Source organism: Mustela lutreola, chromosome 3, assembly GCF_030435805.1.
Source record: "Mustela lutreola isolate mMusLut2 chromosome 3, mMusLut2.pri, whole genome shotgun sequence".
NCBI classification, from domain to species: Eukaryota; Metazoa; Chordata; class Mammalia; order Carnivora; family Mustelidae; genus Mustela; species Mustela lutreola.
Genome location: NC_081292.1, coordinates 143,555,895 through 143,579,368, shown reverse-complemented (window position 1 = coordinate 143,579,368; position 23,474 = coordinate 143,555,895). Strand labels below are relative to the sequence as shown.

General features: G+C 37.0%; 1 protein-coding gene across 4 annotated transcripts in view; it reads right to left on the bottom strand.

The window, feature by feature from the left end:
• The window catches only part of SLC25A12 (solute carrier family 25 member 12), a 211,967-nt gene that overhangs the window by 24,751 nt on the left and 163,742 nt on the right, over positions 1 to 23,474 (bottom strand). For all 4 annotated transcript variants that reach the window (XM_059167037.1, XM_059167034.1, XM_059167035.1 and 1 more), the window contains 4 exons: positions 19,565 to 19,646; positions 17,702 to 17,860; positions 14,552 to 14,604; positions 14,224 to 14,304 (listed from right to left, as the gene is read on the bottom strand). In XM_059167037.1, coding sequence (XP_059023020.1) covers positions 14,224 to 14,304; positions 14,552 to 14,604; positions 17,702 to 17,860; positions 19,565 to 19,646 — 375 coding nt within the window. The remainder of the gene's footprint in view (positions 1 to 14,223; positions 14,305 to 14,551; positions 14,605 to 17,701; positions 17,861 to 19,564; positions 19,647 to 23,474) is intronic.

The window sequence follows — 23,474 nt, the reverse complement described above, 5'->3', positions numbered from 1 at the left end:
GAAAAAGCATCTGACAAAGTACAGCATCCTTTCTTGGCTAAAACACTTCAGGGATAGAGGGAAAATACCTCAATATCATAAAAGCCATCTATGAAAAGCCCACAGCAAATATCATTCTCAATGGGGAAAAAAACCGAGAGCTTTTCTCCTAAAGTTAGAAACACAGTAGGGATAGCCACTATCACCATGCTGTTCAAAATAGTAGTAGAAGACCTAGCCTCAGCAATCAGACAACAGAAAGAAATAAAAGACATCCGAATCAGCAAAGAAAGAGTCAAACTCATTCTTTGCAGAGAACATAACTATACTCTATGTAGAAAACCCAAAGACTCAACCCCCAAATTACTAGAAATCATACAGCAATCAGCAAACTGGCAGGATATAAAATCAATGCACAGAAATCAGTTGCATTTATATACACTAACAAGGAGGCAGAAGAAAGAGAAATTAAGGAGTCAATCCCATTTATAATTGCATCCCAAACCATAAGACACCTAGGAATAAATGAAGCCAAAATGGCAAAGGATCAGTACTCAGAAAACTAGAGAACACTCATGAAGGAAACTGAGGAAGACACAAAGAAATGGAAAAATATTCCATGATCATGGATTGGAAGAACAAACATTGTTAAAATGTCTGTGTTACCTAGAACAATCTACACATTCAATGTAATCCCTATTAAAATATCATCAACTTTTTTCACAGAACTGGAATAAATAATACTAAAATTTGTACAGAACCAGAAAAGATCCCAAATAGCCAGAAGAATGTTGAAAAAGGAAAGCAAAGCTGGTAGCATCACAATTCTGACTTCAAGCTCTATTATAATGCTATAATCATCAAGACAGTATGGTATTGGCACAAAAACAGATGCACAGATCTATGGGAACAGAAGAGAGAACCCAGAAATGGACCCTCAACTCTACAGAGGTCAACAAATCTTTGACAAAGTAGGAAAGAATGTCCAATGGAAAAAAGTCTCTTCAACAAATGGTGTTGGGCAAATTGGCCAGCCACATGCGGAAGAATGAAAATGGAGCATTTTCTCACACCATACCCAAAAAATAGACTCAAAATGGATGAAAGACCTAAATGTGAGACAGGAATCCAACAAAATCCTAGAGGAGAAGACAAGCAGCAACCTCTTCAACCTCGGGCACAGCAACTTCTCGCTAGACATGTCTCCAGAGGCAAGGGAAACAAAGGCAAAAATGAACTATTGGGATTTCACCAAGATAAAAAGATTTTGTACAACAAAGGAAACAGCTGACAAAACCAAAAGACAACCAACAGAATGGGAGAAGATATTTGGAAATGACATATCAGATAAAGGGCTATCCAAGGGCTACTATCAAACTCAACAACCAAAGAACAAAGGGCTACTATCAAACTCAACAACCAAAGAACAAACATTCCAACCAAGAAATAGGTAGAAGATATGCACAGACATTTCTGCAAAGAAGACATCCAACTGGCCAACAGACACATGAAAAAATGTTCAACCTCACTCAGCATCAGGGAACTACAAATCAAAAACACAATGAGATAACACCTCACACCAGTCAGAATGGCTAAAATTAACAAGTCAGGAAACGACAGATGTTGGCATGGATGCAGAGAAAGGGGAACCCTCTTACACTGTTGGTGGGAATGCAGGCTAGTGCAGCCCCCCAAAACAGTATGGAGGTTCCTCAAAAAGCTGAAAATAGAACTACCTTATGACTCAGTAACTGCGCTACTGGTTATCTACCCCAAAGATACAAATGTAGTTATCTGAAGGGGCACCTGCCTCCAATGTTTATAGCAGCAATGTCCACAAGAGCCAAACTATGGAAAGAGCCCAGATGTCCATCGATAGATAAACGGATAAAGTACCCACAGAACATGCTCCAGGATAGATCCCATGTTAGGCCACAAAACAAGTCTTAATAAATTTAAGACTAAAATGATATATATACAATGGAATATTACTCAGCCATCAAAAAATGAAATCTTGCCATTTGCAACAATGGATGGAACTAGAGGGTATTATGCTAAACGAAATAAGTCAATCAGAGAAAGACAACTATTATATGATCTCACTGATATGAGGAATTTAAGAGACAAAATAGAGGATCATGGGGGAAGAGAAGAAAAAAGAAAACAAGTCAAACCAGAGAGGGAGACATACAAGACTGATGAATCACAGACCTGTACCTTTGAAACCAATATTACATTTTTTTGTTAATTAACTGAATTAAAATTTTGTTGTTGTTGTTTTTTAAAGATTTTATTTATTTATTTGACAGAGATCACAAGTAGGCAAAGAGGTAGGTGGGGTGGGGGAGGGGAGCAGGCTCCCTGTCCAGCAGAGAGCCCGAGGCGGGGCTCAATCCCAGAACCCTGGGATCACGACCCAAGCCAAAGGCAGAGGCTTAACCCACTGAGCCACCCAGGCGCCCCTAACTGAATTTAAATTTTAAAAAATAATAAAAATTGCTCTAAAAAAAACAGACATTATACAATAATAAAAGTCATTCTAGCAAGAATATACAACATTTGCAAATATGTGTACACTCATCATATAAAGGCATCTAAACATATATGTCTATGAAGTCACTCAACATATTGAGCACCTAAACATATACAGGAAATATTAACAGACCTACAGGGAAAAATCAACAGCGATATAATTATAGTAGGGGATTTTATTTATTTATTTATTTATTTTAAAGATTTTATTTATTTATTTGACAGATCACAAGTAGGCAGAGAGGCAGGCAGAGAGAGAGGAGGAAGCAGGCTTCCCACTAAGCAGAGAGCCCGATGCGGGGCTCAATCCCAGGACCCTGAGATCATGACCTGAGCCGAAGGCAGAGGCTTTAACCCACTGAGGCACCCAGGTGCCCCATAGTAGGGGCTTTTAATACTCCAGTTACATCAATGGATAGATTATCTACATAGATAATCAATATGGAAAAGTCCACCTTAAAAGATACATGAGACCAGATGGACTTAATAAACACATACAGAACATTCCACCAAAAAGCAGCAGAATACACATTCTTCATAAGTACCCACAGAACATTCTCCAGGATAGATCACATGTTAGGCCACAAAACAAGTCTTAATAAATTTAAGACTAAAATGATATCAAGCATCCTTTCAGACCACAATAGTACAAAACTGGAAATCAATCACCAAAAAAATTTAAAAAGAGAAATCACAAATATGTGGAGATTTAACAACATGCTACTGAACAACCAATGGTCAAAAAAGAAATCAAAGAAAAAGGGAGAAAAATACCTTGAGACAAATGAAAATAGAACACAACAAAATCTACAAGATGTAGCAAAAGCAGATATAAGAGGGAAGTTCATAGTGATACAGACCTACTTCAAAAAAACAAGAATAATCTCAAATAAACGATCTAACTTTACACCTAAAGGAGCTAGAATTTAAAACAAAAAAAAAAGGGGGGAACTAGAAAAAGAGGAACAAAGGAAGCCCAAATAAGTCTGTGGAAGTAAGGAAATAATAAGGATCAGGCAGAAATAAGTAAGACTAAAAAGAAAAGAGAAAAGATCCATGAAACTAAGAGCTGGTTCTTTGAAAAGATAAACAAAATCGGTAAACTTTAGCTACACTAAGAAAAAGAGAAGGCTCGAATAAATAAAATCAGAATTGAAAGAGGGAAAGTTATAAGTCATACCAAAAAAATACAAAGGATCACAAGAGGCTACTATGAAAAATTATATTCTAACAAACTGGACAACTTTAGAAACATGTAACATTCAGTCTTCCAAGCTGAATAATGGAAAAATAGAAAATTTGAATAGACCGATTACTGAGAAGGAGACTAAATCAGTAATTAAAAACCTCTCAACAAACAAAAGTCTAGAACCAGATGGCTTCACTGGTGAATCCCTAATTCATTTATTTTTTTAAAAAATATTTTATTTCTTTATCAGAGAGAGAGAGAGAGAGCACACGAGCAGGCAGAGTGGCAGGCAGAGGCAGAGAGAGAAGCAGGCTCCCCACCAAGCAAGGAATCCAATGCAGGAGCCAAAGGCAGCAGCTTACCCAACCGAGCCACCCAGGTGTCCCCCCTAATTCATTTAAAGAAGAGTTAATACCTATCCTTCTCAAACTCTCCCAAAAATTGAAGAGGAGGGAATGCTTCCAAACTCATTTTATGAGGCCAGTATTAGACTGATACCAAACACCAAACAAGAACACCCAAAAAAGAAAATGACAGACCCAAATCCCTAATAAACACAGATGGAAAAATCCTTAACAAAATATTAGTAAACCAAATTCAAAAATACATTAAGAAAGTCATACACCATGATCAAGTGGGATTTACTCCAGGATGTAAGGATGGTTTAACATCTGCACATCAGTCATTGTGATACACCACATCAACAAAATTAAAGCTAAAAATCCCATGATCAACTAAATAGATGCAGAAAAAGCATCTGGCAAAATTCAGCATCCATTTAATGACAAGCTCCCAACTAACATCACACTCAATGGTCAAAAACTGAAAGCATTTCCTCTAAGATCAGGAACAAGAGAAGGATGCTTGCTTTCACCACTTTTACTCAACATAGAATTCAAAATTTTAGCTTGAGCAATTTGGCAAGGAAAATCAACAAAAGGCATTCAAATTGGAAAGCAAAGAGTAAAACTCATATATAAAATCCAAAAGATCTCCAAAAAACTGAATAAACAAATACAGTAAAGTTGCAGGATACAAAGTCAATATACAAAAACCTATTGTTTTTCTACACTAACAATGAATTATCAAAAAGAGAAATTAAGGGGCGCCTGGATGGCTCAGTGGGTTAAAGCCTCTGCCTTCGGCTCAGGTCATGATCCCAGGGTTCTGGGCTCGAGCCCCACATCGGACTCTCTGCTCTGCAGGGAGCCTGCTTTCTCCTCTCTCTCTGCTTGCCTCTCTGCCGACTTGTGATCTCCGTCAAATAAATAAATAAAATCTTAAAAAAAAAATTAAGGAAACAATTCCATTTACAATTGCATCAAAGTGAATAAAACACCTAGGAATAAATTAAACCAAGGAGGTAAAAATCTGTACATCAAAAACTACATAGATAAAAGAAATGGAAAAAGACACAAATAAGTGGCAAGACAGTCTGTGCTTGCGGACTGGAAAAATTAATATTGCAAAAATGTCCATATTATCCAAAGCAATCTACAGATTCAATGCAATCCCTGTCAAAATCCCATGACATTTTCACAGAAATAGAGGAAACAACCCTAATATTTATATGAAACCAAAAATGATCTTGAGTAGTCAAAGCAACCTTGAGAATGAAGGACAAAGCTGGAGACATCACACTTGCTGATTTCAAGCTATGTTTAAAAGTGATAGTAATCAAAGCATGATGGTTTTGGCATAAAGACATATACATCAATGGAACAAAAAGAGAGCCCAGAAATAAACTCATGCATATATAGTCAATTACTTTACAACAGAAGAAGCAAGAACATACAATGTGGAACGGACAGTCTCCTCAATAAATGGTGATGGGAAAACTTCACAGCCACATGCGAAAGAATGAAACTGCACCACTATCTTATCCCAGACACAAAAATTAACTAAAAATGTATTAAAAACTTGAATATAAGAACAGAAACTATAAAACTCCTAGAAGAAAACATAGGTGGTAAGCTCCTTGACGTTTCTCTTGGCATTTGGATTGGACTTCAAAGACAAAGATGACAAAAGCAAAAATAAACAAATGGAACTATATCAAACTGAAAAGCTTTTGGACAGCAAAGGAAACCACCAACAAAATACAAAGGCAACCTACTTGAGTAGGAGAAGATACTTTCAAATCATATATCCGATAAGAGATTAATATCCAAAATATGTAAAGAATTCTTACAAATCAATAACAAAAAAATCCAATTAGAAATTGGATACAGAATCTGAATAACATTTCTTCCAGAAAAGACATACAAGTGACATGAAAAGATGCTCCATGTTTTAATCACCAGGGAAATGTAAATCAAAGCCACAGTGATATATCATCTCACACGAGTCAGAATGGCTATTCTAAAAAAGATAAGAAATAATACGTGTTGGTGAGGACATGCACTGCTGTTGAGAATGTAAATTGATGCAGCCACTATGGAAAACAGTATGGAGCTGCCTCAAAAAACTAAAAATAGAACTACCATATGATACAGCAATATTACTTTTGGGTTTTTATCCAAAGAAAAAGAAAACACTAATTTGAAAAGATATTTGACTGCTATGCTTATTGCAGCATTATTCACAATAAGCAAGACACAAAAACAACCAATGTGTCCACTCATAGATGAATGGATGAAGAAGATGTGGTATATGTATGCAATGGAAAACCACTCAGCCATGAAAAAGGATGAACTCTTCTCATTTGTACCAACATGGATGGACTTTGAGGGTATTATACTAAGTGAAATAAGGCAGAGAGAGAAAAATAGTGTAGAATTTCACTTACATGTGAAATCTAAAACACAAAATAAATGAAAAAAACTCAGAGGAGCAGAGAACAGATTGGTGGTTGGCAGAAGGGAGGGGGATTATAGGAGTGGGTAAAATAGGAGATGGGGGTCAAGATACACAAACTTCCAGTCATAAAATAAATAAGTCATGGGGATGTAATGTACAGCATGGTAAACAAAGTTGACAATATATTTCATATTATGCAACTTTTTATGGTGGCGGGGGGAAACTATGCTTAATGTGGTAATCACTTCCCAGTGTATACAAATACTGAATCATATTGTACACCTCAAACTCTCAAACTAATACAATGTTATACAACAATTATAACTCAGTAAAGAAACCATAGATATATTAAGATAATAGGTAAGTCACAGATTGGGAAAAATATTGATAATACATATATCTGACAAAGGACTACATCCATCATGGATAAAGAACTCTTATAAGTCAATAATAAAAAATATAAATAACCTAATTAAAAATTGGTGGGAAACTTGAACAGACACTTTACAAAAAAAGATATACAAATAGCCAATAAACACATGAAAAGGTGGTCAATGCCTTTAAAAATCAGAGAAATGCAAATTAAAAACACAGTAAGATACCCTTTTATACCAACTTACATGACTAAAATAAAAAAGACTAAGACCATCAAACATTAGTAAGAATGCAGAGTAACAAATACTCATATATTGCTAATGAGACTGCAAGATGATCCATCCACTTCAAAGAACCAACAGACAGTATCTTTCTTTATTTAAAGATTTTTATTTATTTATTTTAGAAAGAGCAAGAAAGAGAACACGAGGAGGGGGAGGGGCAAACTGAGCAGGGAGCCCCATGTGGGGCTTGATCAGGACTCAGCCAAAATCAGGAATTGGATGCTCAACTGACTGAGCCACCCAGCTGCCCTTATAGCAACCTTATTTATAACAGATACAAACTGGAAACAACCCATATGTCCATCAACAGAAGAATGAATAAGCAAATTTTGGTCAATTCATACAACAGAATAATAGTAAAATTAAAAACAAAAACCCAACTACTGATACCCACAAAATAACCAGGATGACTTTTGAAAACATGTTAAGCAAAAGAGACCAGCCATGGAAGGATGCATTTTGTACAATTCCATTTATATGAAATCTAAGAAGAAACAAAACTATTAACAGAACAGTGGTGGCCTGGGGAACAGAGGAGTGATTGACTGGAAAGAGGCGTGAATGAATTTTCTGGGGTGAAATGTTCTATACCTTACCTCGAGTGGTGATTTTAGGAATGTATATAATTGTTAAAAGTCCCTGAGCTGACATCTAAGATCTGGTCATGTCTTGGTATCTTAATTGTATCTAAGTAAATGATCATATATATGTATATATAGAGAGATATAAGATAAATTTTTACTATATATATAACAATATAGTTTTTTTTTTTTAAAGATTATTTATTTATTTATTTGACAGAGACAGATGACAAGCAGGCAGAGAGGCAGGCAGAGAGAGGGGAGGAAGCAGGCTCCCCGCTGAGCAGAGAGCCCGATGCGGGGCTCGATCCCAGGACCCTGGGATCATGACCCGAGCCGAAGGCAGCGGCCCAACTCACTGAGCCACCCAGGCGCCCCTGTAACAATATAGTTTAAAGAAAGAACAAAAGCCACTACAAAGTTGATCTAGATTTCTTTTTGACACAGGAAGAAGTCGTCTCTTGGATTTTATTTTCCAAGAGAACATGATCTGAAAATCAAAATACCTGGTGCTTGCATGAAACCAGCATATGTTATCTATATGATTTGGGGTTGAGAGTTAACCTTTCTGAGCTTCTGTAGCTCATGCACCTATTTCACAAGAAGTGACAACGTGCATTACCAAAGTACTTTGAAAATTCTAAGGTGACATTAAAGTAGTATTCTTGCTCACAATAGATATCATAATTACTCAATTATATTTATGTCCGATATGGACATGTAATATGTATGTATACACAGATATGTATGTATTTATACATATATAAAGAGAGGTTTTCTAATAGAAAAATAAAAACATATGGCCTGATAAGAATGGCTCGTCTATGAGAACAATGGGAAAAAATGTTTGAAACCAACGGCTATATATACACCATACATACAGCATCCATAACATATATTCATGAGTAACTCTATACACAAATATACTCTTGCCCCAACCCCATCTAAAGAAGGGTCAACCAACTGTTAAACCTAAAGGTCACTTTATTGATACTGCAATAACAAAAAAGTTTATGCCAGCACCTCTATATTATAAATTCTGAACTAAGTCTTTTTTGAGAAGGCTTTGATATAGATATTTTTAAAAAAATGGTTAGTTAATGTTCACAGTAAAGACTTTAAATTTAAAAATGCACACTGTTTATATTTCTAGAGGTATATACTTCTATATTCCCAAAGGTTATATTCTATTTCTTTTTTTTTTTTTTAGCATCTTACTATAATGCACATTTATTACCTCAGGGTTTCCTTTTTTTTCTTCTTTAAATTCAATTACCCAACATATAGTAAATCATTAGTTTTTGGCGTAGTGTTCAATGATTCATGTATTAGTTGTGTATAAAGAAGATGTCTTTCATACATACATTGGAATATTACTCAGCCATCAGAGTGGTTATATTCTATTTCTATGAGACTGATGTGCTGCCTACTGCACTAAGGAGACACCTATATTCTATTTCTAAAGTGAGATGTTCTACTGTGATTCTCTGCTGCCTGTAGGAAATGGAAGCAGCTTGCATCTCCGGTAAATCAGAGTCAACAAAATTTCCATCTGGTTGAAAAAAGAATGTGTATGTGTGTTTGTGTGTGTGTGTACAGACACATGTATGTGAGCATGCATATGAGAACATTAGAAGGAAATATTCCGGGGCACCTGGGTGGCTCAGTAGGCTAAGTGTCTGCCTTTGGCTCAGGTCATGATCTCGGGATCCTAGGGTTGAGCCCTGCATTAGGCTCCCTGCTTAATGGAGCGTCTGCTTCTCTCTTACCCCCGTCCCTTTCCCCAACACTGTTTGTGCTCTCTGCTCTCTCTCCTGTTCTCTCACCCAAATCAATAAATAAAATCTTTAAAAAGAAGAAGGAGGAGGAGGAGGAGGCGGCGGAGGAGGAAATATACCAAAATGTTGACAATGAAAAATAAAACTACCATTTGGTAATCTCTATGCTCAAGGCAAAAGACCCTAAAAAATTAAGGTTAATAATTTGTGTGAAAGATCAAAGACCTAAATGTAAGAGCTAAAACTATAAAACTCTTAGAAGAAAACAGAGGTATTAATCTGCATAATCTTAGATTAGGCAATAATTTCCTATATATATCACAAAAAGCACAAGCAAAAAATATGGTTAAATTGGACTTCATTAAAATCAAGTCCGAGTCTTCAAAGGACAGAAAGTGAAAAATATTGGAAATCATATGTCTGATAAGGGACTCTAAATATATAAAGAACTCTTATAACTTAATAATAAAAGACAACCCAATTAAAAAACAGGCAAAGATTCTGAATAGATATTTCTCCAAAGGAGATATACAAATGCCAAAACATTCTTGAAAAGATGTTCAAAATGTCAATTATTAGATTACAACAAGATAACACTTCATATCCACTGCGGTAGCTATAATCAATAACAAGAATGTGGAGAAATCTGAACCCTTATACATTGCTAGTGGGAATGTAAAATGTTGCAGCCACTTTGGAAAACAGTCTGGCAGTTCCTCAAAATACAAATTAGAGTTACTATACAACCCAACAATTCCACTCCTAGGTATATACCCAAGAGAAGTGAAAACATACATCCACATAAAACTTTTTACATTAACGTTCACAGCAGTATTACTCATAATAACCAAAAAATGGAAACAACCCAAAGTTCAACAACTGATGCATAAACCAAATGTGACGTATCTATATAATGGACTATTCCTCACCAATAAAAAGGTCTGAAGTACTGATACATAGTACAACTTGGATAAATCCTGAAAACATTATGCTGAGTGAAAAAAGCCAGACACAAAAGACCACATTTTTCATTCCATTTATATGAAATGTCCAGAATTGGTGAATTGACAGAGATGGAAAGTTTATTAGTAAAAGGGAGAGAGGAAAGACTGGTGGGCAACAGCAAAAGGGTCCCAGGTTTCATTTTCAGGTGTTATCACGCAATTTAGAATATGTTCTAAAATTAACTGTGGTGATAGTTACACAGCTCTGTGGCTATGCTAAAAACTGCCGAGCAGTACACTTTAAAAAGGGGGAATTGTAGGGTATGTGAATTATATCTCGGTAAAGCTGTTGTTCTTAAAATATTTCTGAAACATAGCAGGCATTCAATGAGTGAGAGAATAAATAAATGAAGAGAAATATATACCGAATACTAAAGAATACGGATTTGGAGACAGAAGTGGCTTGAATCTCAATTTTTCCATTTACTAGGTGCTGGATTTTACTGAGCTTTTAATTTCTTCCACTGTAGCTGGGAATAATGAGATGATGCCTGTAAAGTCCAAGTCCAGGGCAGGGTGTTCTACGAATGCTAGCTGTTATGATGACATAATCATAAGCCTGTATTTTCTTTGGTGATATGTAGTAATGAAGGAAATCACAATAAGGAATTCAGCTTTCAAATTAAAACTGTAGAATATGATTAGACTTAAGATTAAGTTTTATCTGGTAAGAATGATCAGGAGCTACCCGTTTTCTATGAGATATAAACGTAACCTTAGTCTGGTTCCCTTCACAGGAAAAAAGAAAGTAAATCTCTCTCAGGCTTCACAGCTTGCTGAATGAGAATGAATAAATGGAAGAACGAATGAATGGAAATGCACCAAATATGAATAAATATGGATTTTAAACAAAAGTGGTTTGAATCTTTATCACCTACTAAGTCTGGATCTCCCTTGGGTTTATTTTCTTCAACTCTAGTTGGGAATAATGATGAGACAGATAATGCCTATAAAATGTTTGGGAGGGGTGCCTGGATGGTGTAGTTAGTTGGGTATCCGACTCTTGGTTTTGGCTCGGGTTATGATCTTATGGTTGTGGGATCACGCCCCGAATTGGGTTCCATTGCTCAGTGCAGAGTCTGCTTGGAATTCTCTCTCTCTGCCCCTCCCACTTGTGCTCTCTCTCTCCCTCTCCTTCTTTCTAAAACAAATTTAAAAAAAATGTTCCGATAGGCAAAGTCCCTACTGCTCATTAGCAATCTTAGCAGATTAGAGCTACATTAGAAACAAAAGCCAGTGTCAATGACAGTAATGTTTTAGTTGAGTGATATGTTTAAAGATGCTCAATACAATATGAGCTACTAGATTTATAGTGTGTACTCTTTTTATATATATCAAATATCACCTACTCTTAAAAATAGATCATAAAACAACCAACCAACCAAAAAAATAAATAAATAAAAGGTCTGGATATTTTTATTTCTTGGTCAATTCATTATCTAGGTCAAAGAACACCATTTTTCCTAAAGGCCAGCAGTCATTTTCCTATCAGAATTTCTCTCCCATATACAGGAAACTCAAAGCCGGGGTCCTAGATGATCCCTCTGCTGGGGAAAAACCTATAAAGCCAATACTGACTATTCAGTCTGAGCCATTTCTTTTGAATTAATCTGCATTAGGTTAACACAAGGTAAAACTGAGTGATTTTTGAGAAAACAGCAGCATTGTTCTCAGCCGGTGCTACAGACAGCATTTAGCTGAACACCCACAGGGTCCCTATGCATCTTTTCACCACCACTACTCAGGACGGTGAGGGTTCTTATATCAGGCTCACAGGAAGCCACTCTTCCCAGTGTCTATCCGGTGGCTGCTTACCAGGTTTCATTCAGTAAAGAGAGCACTCCTATATTCCACAGTGCCTGATATTCTTTAAATAGAGACCCATTCATTCTGTTCAAGGCTTTATTCTCTGCTGAAATACATAGACATGGGGAGAAGTGGCAGATTATGCTTTAAAGATTATTTACACTGTAATGTGATTGAATTCATCAGTACAAATTCAATAAATACTCATTTTCTTTCCTCCCTGAATGAAGAGATTTAGGAAAAAAAAAAATGGAAGCAGAAAATGTTTGAGGTAAAGAACTGCAGACAACCTCATCATTCTGCCTAGAGCCCAACCTGTCTATTTTTCATGCTGTCAATTTCCAACTAGACAATCCATCAAAGTTCTCAGAAATGAGTCATGATTAAAGAAGAGATTTAGAGTGTCAGCATAACCCTCAAGGCACCCTAGACTTCAACAGAAATTCCCAAAGTTCAAACCTAGAAACAGGGTACATAGTAGGAAAAACAAAGGAACCAAAGATCTGATTACGGTTTAACCACTTAGGTCACATGTCAGACATGGGAACATGGGAACAGGTCAGTTTCATGGACAAAAACCTCTGGGTATTACAAAGGGAAACAGAAAAAATTAGCCACGCAAAACAGAAAGAGCCTGACTTAGGAGACTTCTGGCAAATATATGCAAGAGGAGTGGCAAAACTGAGTTTGGAAACTTCTTAACCAAACTAAAACTAAAACCACTGAGAAAAAGAATATTTAAAATTTACAAACGTTCTCTCATTTGAAGAGAAATAATTATAGCATCTAATTGGGGTAAAGGAAGAGGAGAAACTTTTTTGTGATCTGCTTAAACAAAGGTCTTATTCTATAATTATTATTTGTCTTTCATGAAAAAAGAAAGTTAGCCAAAGAGGTGAGTTTGCTTCCTGAGAACCCACTTGGAAAGTACAAGCATACATGCAAATGCACAAACATACGTACACGTACACACACACACACACACACACACACACACAGCCTTTTAACCTTTTCAATAGGAACTTTGGTTGCACAAAGGTGAGGAGCCAGGTATGCACCAGGCTGACAAATCTCATCAAAAAGAATCCAGAGCAGCCCCACTCTCTGACCCCCCAGGGCATCTTCGCAGAATTAAAAGTTGCAAGGGTCACTGACCCCATCACCTCAAGTTCCACAAGCAACTGAAGAGGGTTTAGCGAAGACTGTCAGCCAGTTCAACTGGAAGTTATTAAGAGTTTCAGGGACAAAATGGACTAAATAAGTCTTAAATCATGTATTAACAAATTTGAAATAAACAGCACAAATAAAATCAGTTGAGCTACAAACTTAAATTTGAGAATTGGTCTAAATGCAATGTCATGCTCACCCTTTAAAGATAGAAACCTTTGAGTTCAAAGTGAATATAATCTGAATCTCTGCATTCAGAATTGTAATAGCCTTAACATAATTATGGTTGTTTGCTATAACCTCTGGTCCCTAAAGAAGGAAAATTAAAATTACTCCACAATGGTTTTCTCAGTCCTACACCTAAGATATAAAAGCCCAATTAATCAATCATCTCACTTATTTTGAAGTTCAAGACGATATAAATGTATGGGAACACTACCCACTACTCTATTTCCTGGAATATTTAAAAATCAGAATTAGAACTTCCAAAGTGTGGAAGGTAATGCCGGAGCTTTTAAGAGTCAGAGCCGATAAAAAATACTTCCTCTTTCCTTCATTCAAAACCAGTCAGGATCATGCAATGAAATTAAAAACTATTCCTTATGATCACTGAGAAAATCTTAGAATCCTTTGAGTTAAGAAGGAATGTCACTCGGGTATTATATCTAATGTGCAAAAAAGGTTAAAGGAACATGCTTGCCATGAGAAATGCCCAGTATTCATACTTACACAACCTCCAGCAAGGATTTCTGCTAAAAGTGGAATGGACCCGTCTCTTCTGGTAAATTTGTCCCGGACAAAATCATTGACCTAATAAGAAAACAACATCAGTTAACTGGAATTCTCAACCATTTCCTCCACTGGCGTGTTACTGGTTTTCCAAATCATCAAAATACCTGTCTCATGATAAAATTAAGAATTATCAAATGTCTACATAGAAGCTGAAAGTTTTACAGACATCTTGATAGTGTGCCAGTCTCTGCAGCATCCATCTTAATTGTTGGTTTAATGATCATCTAAACAAATGACATATAAATTCAATGAGAAAGAAACTTACAGTCAGTTTAATGGCCTTTTCTGGAGCAACTCCTATAAGCTGTGGTATCAGACCTAGGTAAACAGAGAGAAGCATTAGCAATATGAATGTAGTAGACATTAATATGTAAACCCAACAAGTTAATGGCTTCTCCCTTATTATTTACCTATCGAACATTCTAGGGTTTTCACTAAAATATGAAAAAATGGATTGTCCTAAGAACTCTGTACATGTATGTAATAATTACTCATGTCAAACATAATGCTAGGCTTTCTTGAGGCTATAGATCCTTTTCTTAAGCATGCTTCCCTTAAAGCCTAGTTATCTAATATCTCTCAAAAAGTACCTGAAGAAGAAACGGAGGCCATGATCTTCTCTACTCCCAAACATTGCCAATAACAATGTAACCAAATTCCCGCCCTTTACAACCAACAACATACAAACATACACGAACTCATTAGAGAAGTCAATGTCATATATCTGCAAAACAGGCTGTTGAGTAGACCCAGGTTTGGGCACAAACGATGCTAATAGCATACGGTGGTTTGGTTATTACAGAATACCAACTCCCATAATTTTCTCTTTAGAGAAAACCAGAATTCCGTATACATATATTTTAAAGGAAGCCAAAACTGCAAAAAAAACCACACAGTTTTAAATATCATTTAATGGGTGTCTTCTATAAGCAAAAACATATGCCTCCTGCATTCTTATTTACTAATATATATCAAACTTAAGACATTTCAAAAGAATCTTCTTAAAACAAAGGAAATCATTATTCTTAGAAAGTTAAATTACCAAGGCTGGCTGCAAACTGGAAAAGAAAAAAATATATAAACAATTCAACATCTGTAAGGCTCAGCTTTCTAAAGCACACAGATTATCCAAATTGCTGGCGTACATTTTTTGCATACATTTTTAAAAAATGCTAACAATAAACATTCTATACCCTTTAAATCACCCAGCCATAGGGGAGTTATGTATGTATTTGCACACTCACTGCTGATCTTAAGCCTACTTTGAGGATACTGCTGAGTGATTTTCTGTGAGTTGAGAGCCAGCGAGTAATCATACATACAGGCTACTGTCAGTCAAACTGAATTATCAGTGACAAACACAAATCTGCACACACAAATCTGCAGGCTGATTTAAAAGAATAAATCAGCAGATGGCAGTCTTAACTTTCTAACCTTCATGATTATGAGGCCCTATTACTTTTAATCTAACTTCCATACACCCATGTCAGCATGTGTATTTGTTTTACAACTTGCCTCAATAAGGCTCATGGAATTTTAATAAAGTACTGATTTATGTCATTTTATCACTATTGCTTGCAAAGAAATTTAAACTAATCTGTCAACAATTTTGTCAATCATCTGACAGAATAATGGACCGGTACTAAGCAATATATGACAATCTCAATAATCATAGTGTTTGCATACAGGACTCCTACAATCTTCTCTCTAATACAAGAGTCTCTCATTTAAAGAATTGATTTTATCAGCTCACATCCTGAATAAAGCGAACAATCCCTCCACCTCTCCCCATCCCCAAACTTGGCATATCAGACCATTTAATTAACATGACATGTCTCCGAAACGAAATTTTCTGTAAGCATCGAACCATTGAGAAGGCTAAACTGTGAATGAAGTATATACCCTGGTTACTTCTAATAGGAGCATTCTCTTTAAAAGCATACCAAGGAGGAAGAAAGGTTATTATTCAACAAAGAAAGATTGGAGATGACAAAGCAAAAATCAAAACAAAACCAAACCCTAGCACCACTCAACCCTCCTTAAGTTCCTCATTGAAAGAAATCTAGATACGCAGGGTTTGATACAGCTTAAAATAAGCATCCCCATGCACAGACCTGCATTCTGGACAACACATACCCTTTCCCATGGAGTAAGTACATGTTATACAGCTAAAATTTAGACAGGCTTGAGTAACTCCATGCATTCTTAGGAGCCGGGTATTTGAGCTGAGTTTGATTTGACCACCCTCTTTTCTTATTTTATATATATATATATATATATGCTGCGAAAAATGAACATTCTCATGGCCCTCTCCTTTAAATGTGAGCATATCAGGAATACATTTTTCACCTGAGTATCTGCAAACAATGCTAACCAGAGGTGTTTTTTTCTCTTGTCCGTGAGCAGAAGCTTTGTGCAGGTCCAATCTTTCTTCCCAAGGAAAAGGTTCTAAGCCCAACAGGTCAGCAGAGCTCAGAGCGAGCTAGGGATTAATGAGACCGTGTGTACAAACAAACAAGTACAGTAAATTCCATAAACGCTCTGGACTTGAGCATGTGGAGAATATTTTCAAAGAATTCCAAGTGGCGCCCAAAGGGATTAAAAAATTAATCTCCCTCCCAAAGGAAACCCTAAATTCTTATGTGAAAACATGAACATGAAAGTCATTCCCTCTCCAAAGAGAACAAGTTCCTACAAAGCCCACGGGGGTGGGGAGTTTCTACAAGGGGCTGTTGCCTCTGATGCTGACAGCACTGTGCTCAACCTTGACTTGGTGGTAACATTCCCCGCAAAAGGAAATCTCTCTGCTTTTACTCAGTGCCTCTGAGCTAAGGGGGGGAAAGGAGAGAGAATGAGACCTGGGGCCAAAGGTTTTCTTTTACTCTTTTTTTTTTTTTTTTTTTAACTTCAGATGACTCACTGGAAAAAAGACTTATGAATGGTCTCCTTGGAAGACACAAACACATCTGACATCTCTTTCAACTGAAACAAGTGCACAGAGGGTAAACTCACTTCAAGTAACAACCTGGCTTCCATTTCACAGAGAAGAGGTACATCTTTCTTCTCTCACCCTGAGAAAAGCAGCTCTCTACTTCTTAGCTGTTGTCCTTTATTCAACTCAGCCTGAGTTTTTGAGAGCACGGGGACCATGGACTCACGTTGGGACAAAGGCAGGATTTGGATTCCATGAAATACAAGTATCAGGGAGAAGAAGTGAAGGCCTTGTCTGCAGACTAATACTGCTAGTTCCCAGCAAGAATGTAAAAAGGGAAGCCAGCAACAAGAAAATAAAAAGAGAGAAACAGCTCTAGTCTGACTGGACAGGCAACACATTGATTTTCAGAATGACGGAGGTAAAATCTGCTGCTGGGGAGACAAAATCACGAACTTCAGCAGCTGAGCTCTGCTTACTTACCCCGGTAGAGTCCAAAGAAGCCCTCGTAGCGCAAGACTTTCTTAAAACAGTCAAAGCTGTTTTTGTACATCAGCTCTCCAACCACAGAGCCAGTGCCGCGCTGGTTTTGCATGCGGGTTTTCACCAGATCTATAGGGTACACTGCGGTGGCTCCCACGGCTACAAATAAAACAGGAGTTAGGCTTAAAAGAGAGCATAGTTAAATGGAAGATCTTCAAGCACAACAAATCTCATCTCAAAGGACTCGAAAACAAAATGCAGGATCTATGCTCACAAAAAAAGGGGACGGTGTGTTTTTTCCTTCTCCCATACACCGTGCACCGCTGAAGGATGACAGGCTAGCGACCGGGATCCATAAATACAGCTGCTTCCGAGAACAACTGCAATGGATTTTCAAGTCATCGCCAACAGTAAATAATCCAGACTTGAGGGCGCCTGGGTGGCTCAGTGGGTTAAGCCGCTGCCTTCGGCTCAGGTCATGATCTCAGAGTCCTGGGATCGAGTCCCGCATCGGGCTCTCTGCTCAGCAGGGAGCCTGCTTCCCTCTCTCTCTCTCTGCCTGCCTCTCCATCTACTTGTGATTTCTCTCTGTCAAATAAATAAATAAAATCTTTAAAAAAAAAAAAAAAAAAAAAAAAAAAAAAAATCCAGACTTGATTTTTTCTAACAATATGAAGCTACTATATGTAACATATTTCTTTATATTTTCCATTCAGTGCCTAAATACATACCATTTACCCCTTACAATAATCATATATGTTCCCACAAGTAGCTGTAATTTTAAAACTTAGTTTACTAAAGCATTTTGGTAAATTAATCTTAGTTACAAGCATAATATCAGAACCAACCTCAACATGATCTTTGTACAGAATTTGGTCTTAAAGACTTTATTCATTTATTTGACAGAGAGAGCGCACAAGCAGGGGGAGCAGCAGAGGGAGAGAGAGAAGCAGGCTCCCCACTAAGCAAGGAGCCTGAGACCGGGCTGGATCCCAGGACGCTGGGATCATGGCCTGAGCAGAAGCAGACGGTTAATTAACCACCTGAGCCACCCAGGTGCCCCAGAGTTTGGTCTTTAAAAAATGAATGTCAGGCTTTAGAATTTTTCAGATTGAATAATGTATAAAATGACTTAGAATGTTGTATTTTTCAACTGGTGAAAACCAAAACATGTTCTGCAACTTCTAAAACTGAAACTGAAAAGAAAAAAAATAATAGTTCCATCAGTTCAGGCTTGTTTTAAAAAATCATAAACATTTTAATCACACTTCCTAGGTTCTTCTCAACAAAGCAAGTTCACACTTTCTGTGGAGAGATTTAAGCCAAAAAAGTCCCTCAAATTCTGCCCAGGAGCTAGGAGGGGAGGTTCCTTTTAGGAAATAGTATGTACAAGTCCAGATATTCTTCAAGCAGTAAAAAGGGAAAGGAAAAAAAAAATGCAAGTAGAAAAGCCAAAGTGAATCACTTTAGGAGGTGGTTGTATTTCATAAGGTCCTGGGATTTCTACCCCAAATCTTAATTTCCTACCTGCCCTTTCCCCCAACACCATTAACACAGTTAACACAGTCTCATTTCCATTTCTTCATCCTGGTTCTCCGCAGGATAATTAAAGTGAGTGCAGCACACGCCCAAACTTTCACTTTACTACGGAGCTTTTGTCCTGAAGACAGGCTGGAGCCTGAGGGTCCACAGCTGTGCTGCAGCAGGCCCTCTGATCCCAGGTAGAAATCAAGAACACTTCGGAAAGCTCTGCGGTCATGTCCCGCAGGAACGATGAACTGCAGCTCTGCTGATCGGTTTCAGTCTAGTGAGATAATATTACATGAACACAAGCCGGGAACAGCACACAGCCAAGTCACTCACCTCCAGCAACTGAGCCCAGAGTGAATCTATAAGCAGACTCGGCAATCTGGAGCCAGACAGGCCTGCCTAAACCATGAGATTGCTGTGGGAGGAAAACATGTAAAAAAAAAATTTTTTTTGGAAAAGTATGAGGCAAATTTTTTTTAAAAGCTACAATTCAGCTATTTTAAGATTTTAAAATGGATACCACAATTAGCATTTTAAAACTGCATCCAGACAAACAGATACCGTTACTCCCCCACCCTTTTTTTAACAAGCCTATTAATACCTGATTTCTTTGCTACTATTGGGGAATACACCATCATTCCAGAGAAGTGACGCTTTCAGGTAAACTAACATTTTGGGTATAAAATCCCTTCCCCTCTTCTTTACTTTAACCAACCTAAAATTTAAAATATTTCTGAAATGTGCAAAAACTACCTTGAGGGACACCTGGGTGGCTCAGTCAGTTAAGCATCTGAGTCTTGGTTTCAGCCCAGGTCATGATCTCAGGATCATAAGATCAAGCCCCATGTTGGGTTCCGTGCTCAGCAGGGAGTCTGCTTGAGATTCTCTCTCTCTCCCTCTCCCTCTGCCGCTCCTCACTCCACTCGCTCACTCACGCTCTCTCTAAAATAAATAAAATCTTTAAAAAAACAACACTACCTTGGTTCCTCGATCAGAGAATATTGATCATAATCTACCTTCTCTAATGACTGAAAGCTGTCATATTCCTAGGCCCATCAATTACTGCATCAAGTTCTAATGCTGTGGCATGTGCTGTCTTCCCAGGCCTCACAGACATTACTTCTTTTACCAACAGCTTCCTAATTTGGTTTTGCTGCCTCTCATTTACTAGGGCTAGCAACATCACATAACTAGGATTGTTAGAATTCTATTTGTAAGGCAAAGTCAAGTACTTCTCTTTGAGGCTAAAGCGAAAACCTTTAATAACTACTATTTCAAGTGTTCAGAGCCTTGGACCCCTTATTTCTAGCTTTGCAGCTCACCACTGAGGTTATCACTACATAACTACAAGATTTCTGACCTATGTTACCAAGCATTCCCTCTCCTAGGCCTCTGCATTGTCCAGCTATACCTATGCAAAGAAAACAGCTGAGGGGCTTTAAAAAAATAAATTCCTGAGGCTTAGAGCTTATCTCTTTTTTAAAAGTTTCAAATCATTCGGCTAGGCAGTTAGGTAGAAAACCACTAACCTAGCCACATCTATAGTTCCACCATAGAATCTACAATGATAATGCAAAGGAAAAAAGCCCTATTGTGACTCAGAATGTTATTTCATAGGTAGCCCCCAGCATATAGTATCCAAAAGAATTGGCCTATACTTGTCGGCCAGTCTTGTTCTTTAATATTTTCTTCATGAAGAGAGCAGTTACTCTCTATAAACAGTTTGAGATGAAAGAATAAAATATTTGGTTTAACATAAAGGAAAGTTGAAACATATTAACTTGGAATAAGCTTTTTAAAACCAGCATAATAAAAAGCTTAGATATGCCCATTAGAATAATTTAATGGAGAGGGAATCCATGCCTAAAATCTAAAAGGGGGAAAAAAGCTAGTCCACTCTGCTTTGCTTTCATCTGTACAATCTCTTCAAAGCTCAATTAACCAAGCTAAATATGGCAAACCCAGATATTTACAAATAACTTGAGAAGCAGCCTATAAAGGGTTTATCTGCTTCTTCTTTTGTAAATTCTGTACCACAATAAGTGTGCTTTCAGGTTTTAACCAAAACATCTGATACCTAAATATTTAATGTTTGATTGTGATCTCTGTAAGCAGAGATCTTTTAAAAAGCTCATTATGCTTGCCAGTATTATAGTTCAATAGATTCTATAGTAAAAAGGAAAATAAATAAATAATATTTGATGAAAAGCAAAATGAAACCCTTGGCCAAAAAAAAATTAGTAGAACACCATTATTTCAAATAATATCAGCACATATTTTACAAATCTCAACTATTACACTATACTAAATTTATTATAATCCAATTAGGTAAAAGTGTACATCTACAATGTACAAAACTGAATTTAATATGTGGAAGAAACCATCATAAAAAAAGGTGGAAAATTACAGAGTAGTACATCACCACAATCTTGTAGGAAATACATTTTTTCCTATAAGTAGCCCAAGCAACTACCCAGCCATCCATTATGTTTAATTTACATGCTGTTAACAAAAGTGAGCAATTAATAATTGGAAGCTGATATTTTTATCTGGAATCTAATAAGGGAAAAAGTAGGATATTTTAACAATATCCTACTACAATGAGTATAAGACTAATTTTGATTCACTCATAGAATAGTGAAAAATGGGCCATCCGAAAAGTTAATTACTTTTTGTTCTTCTTATCACTATAATAATAACACTAATTTTAGACTTTGTAGAGATGTACTATCTCCCAAAGGGTGAGAGCATTCTACCAAGTACTCAAGACCTGGGCCCTAATGCAGCCCTCAGGGGCCCAATGTTTTTCAATCTTCTATAAATAAACTCCTTTATGAGACCACCAGGAAGAGGCTTTCAGCAATTTCTATCCACAGTGAGACCACACTGGACTAATTTTTCAGTCAGTCCTCTGTTCATACAAAGGTAAAATGTCCATTGTATGGACAAGACTAAAGACTTGCTACAGGTCTCCTCAGATAGGGAACAAGCAGAGCAATGGCTCAGTTTCCTGTCCACCCAAGAATGATGTGACTCTTCATCATTCTTCAAGTCAACAGCCTTAACAACTCTTTGGAATTGAACACTCCTGCCAGGAAGATTTTAAGCATCTAGCCCCAATACATGATTTCATTTATAAATCATACATAGTTACATTGTACTAATAATATCTATAAGAATTGAAAAGTAACATACTTTATTAAATTACATATAGTATGTATTTTAGGGGCACCTGGGTGGCTTAGTCATTAAATGTCTGCCTTCAGCTCAGGTCACCATCCTAGGGTCCTCGGATCCAGCCCCCACAGCAGGCTCCCTACTTAGCAGGAAGCCTGCTTCTCCCTCTCCTACTCCCCCTGCCTGTGTTCCCTCTCTCACTGTGTCTCTCTCTGTCAAATAAATAAAATCTTTATAGAAAAAACAAAAACCAAATACAGATAGTGTGCATTTTAAACATACACAAAAGTAGAAATTATAAAGAATGAGATGGAATAAAATGTTTTTTAAAAAATTTAATTTTCAGGGGTGCCTGGGTGGCTCAGTGGGTTATAGCCTCTGCCTTCAGCTCAGGTCATGATCCCAGGGTCCTGGGATCGAGCCCCACATCGGGCTCTCTTGCTCAGCGGGGAGCCTGCTTCCCCTTCTCTCTCTGCCTAACTCTCTGCCTACTTGTGATCTTTGTCAAATAAATAAATAAAATCTTTAAAAAAATTTTTTTAAATTTTCATTTATTAACCAAAAAATATTTTGGGGATCACTTCTATGATTTATATTGACTAAATATGCCTCAGTTTTTAAAACATGGACTGAACAAAGTGAAGCTAACCAGTTAATTCTGATTACTCTATTTCAAAGATAACATAGTTGAAAACACAATGAGTATCTTCACAGCAAAGATGATGTTTTTAATGTCATATGTTTTGAAGAAATTCTAGAAATGGCATTTTAGCTTAGATTTAAAAGTCCTTTAAAATCAGTGTGGCTGTTATGCTACCTTTTAAACACAGCAAATGTAGGGTTTTTAAAAGTTTTTATTTAGATTCCAGTTCGTTAACATACAGTGTAATATTAGGTGTACAATATAGTGATTCAACACTGCCATAGAACACCCAGTGCTCATCACAAGTGTCATCCTTAATCCCCATTACCTGTGTCACCTATCCCCTCACCCCCAACTCACCTCCCCTCTGGTAACCATCAGTGTGTTCTCTATAGTTCAGAGTCTGTTTTTGGACAGAAATAT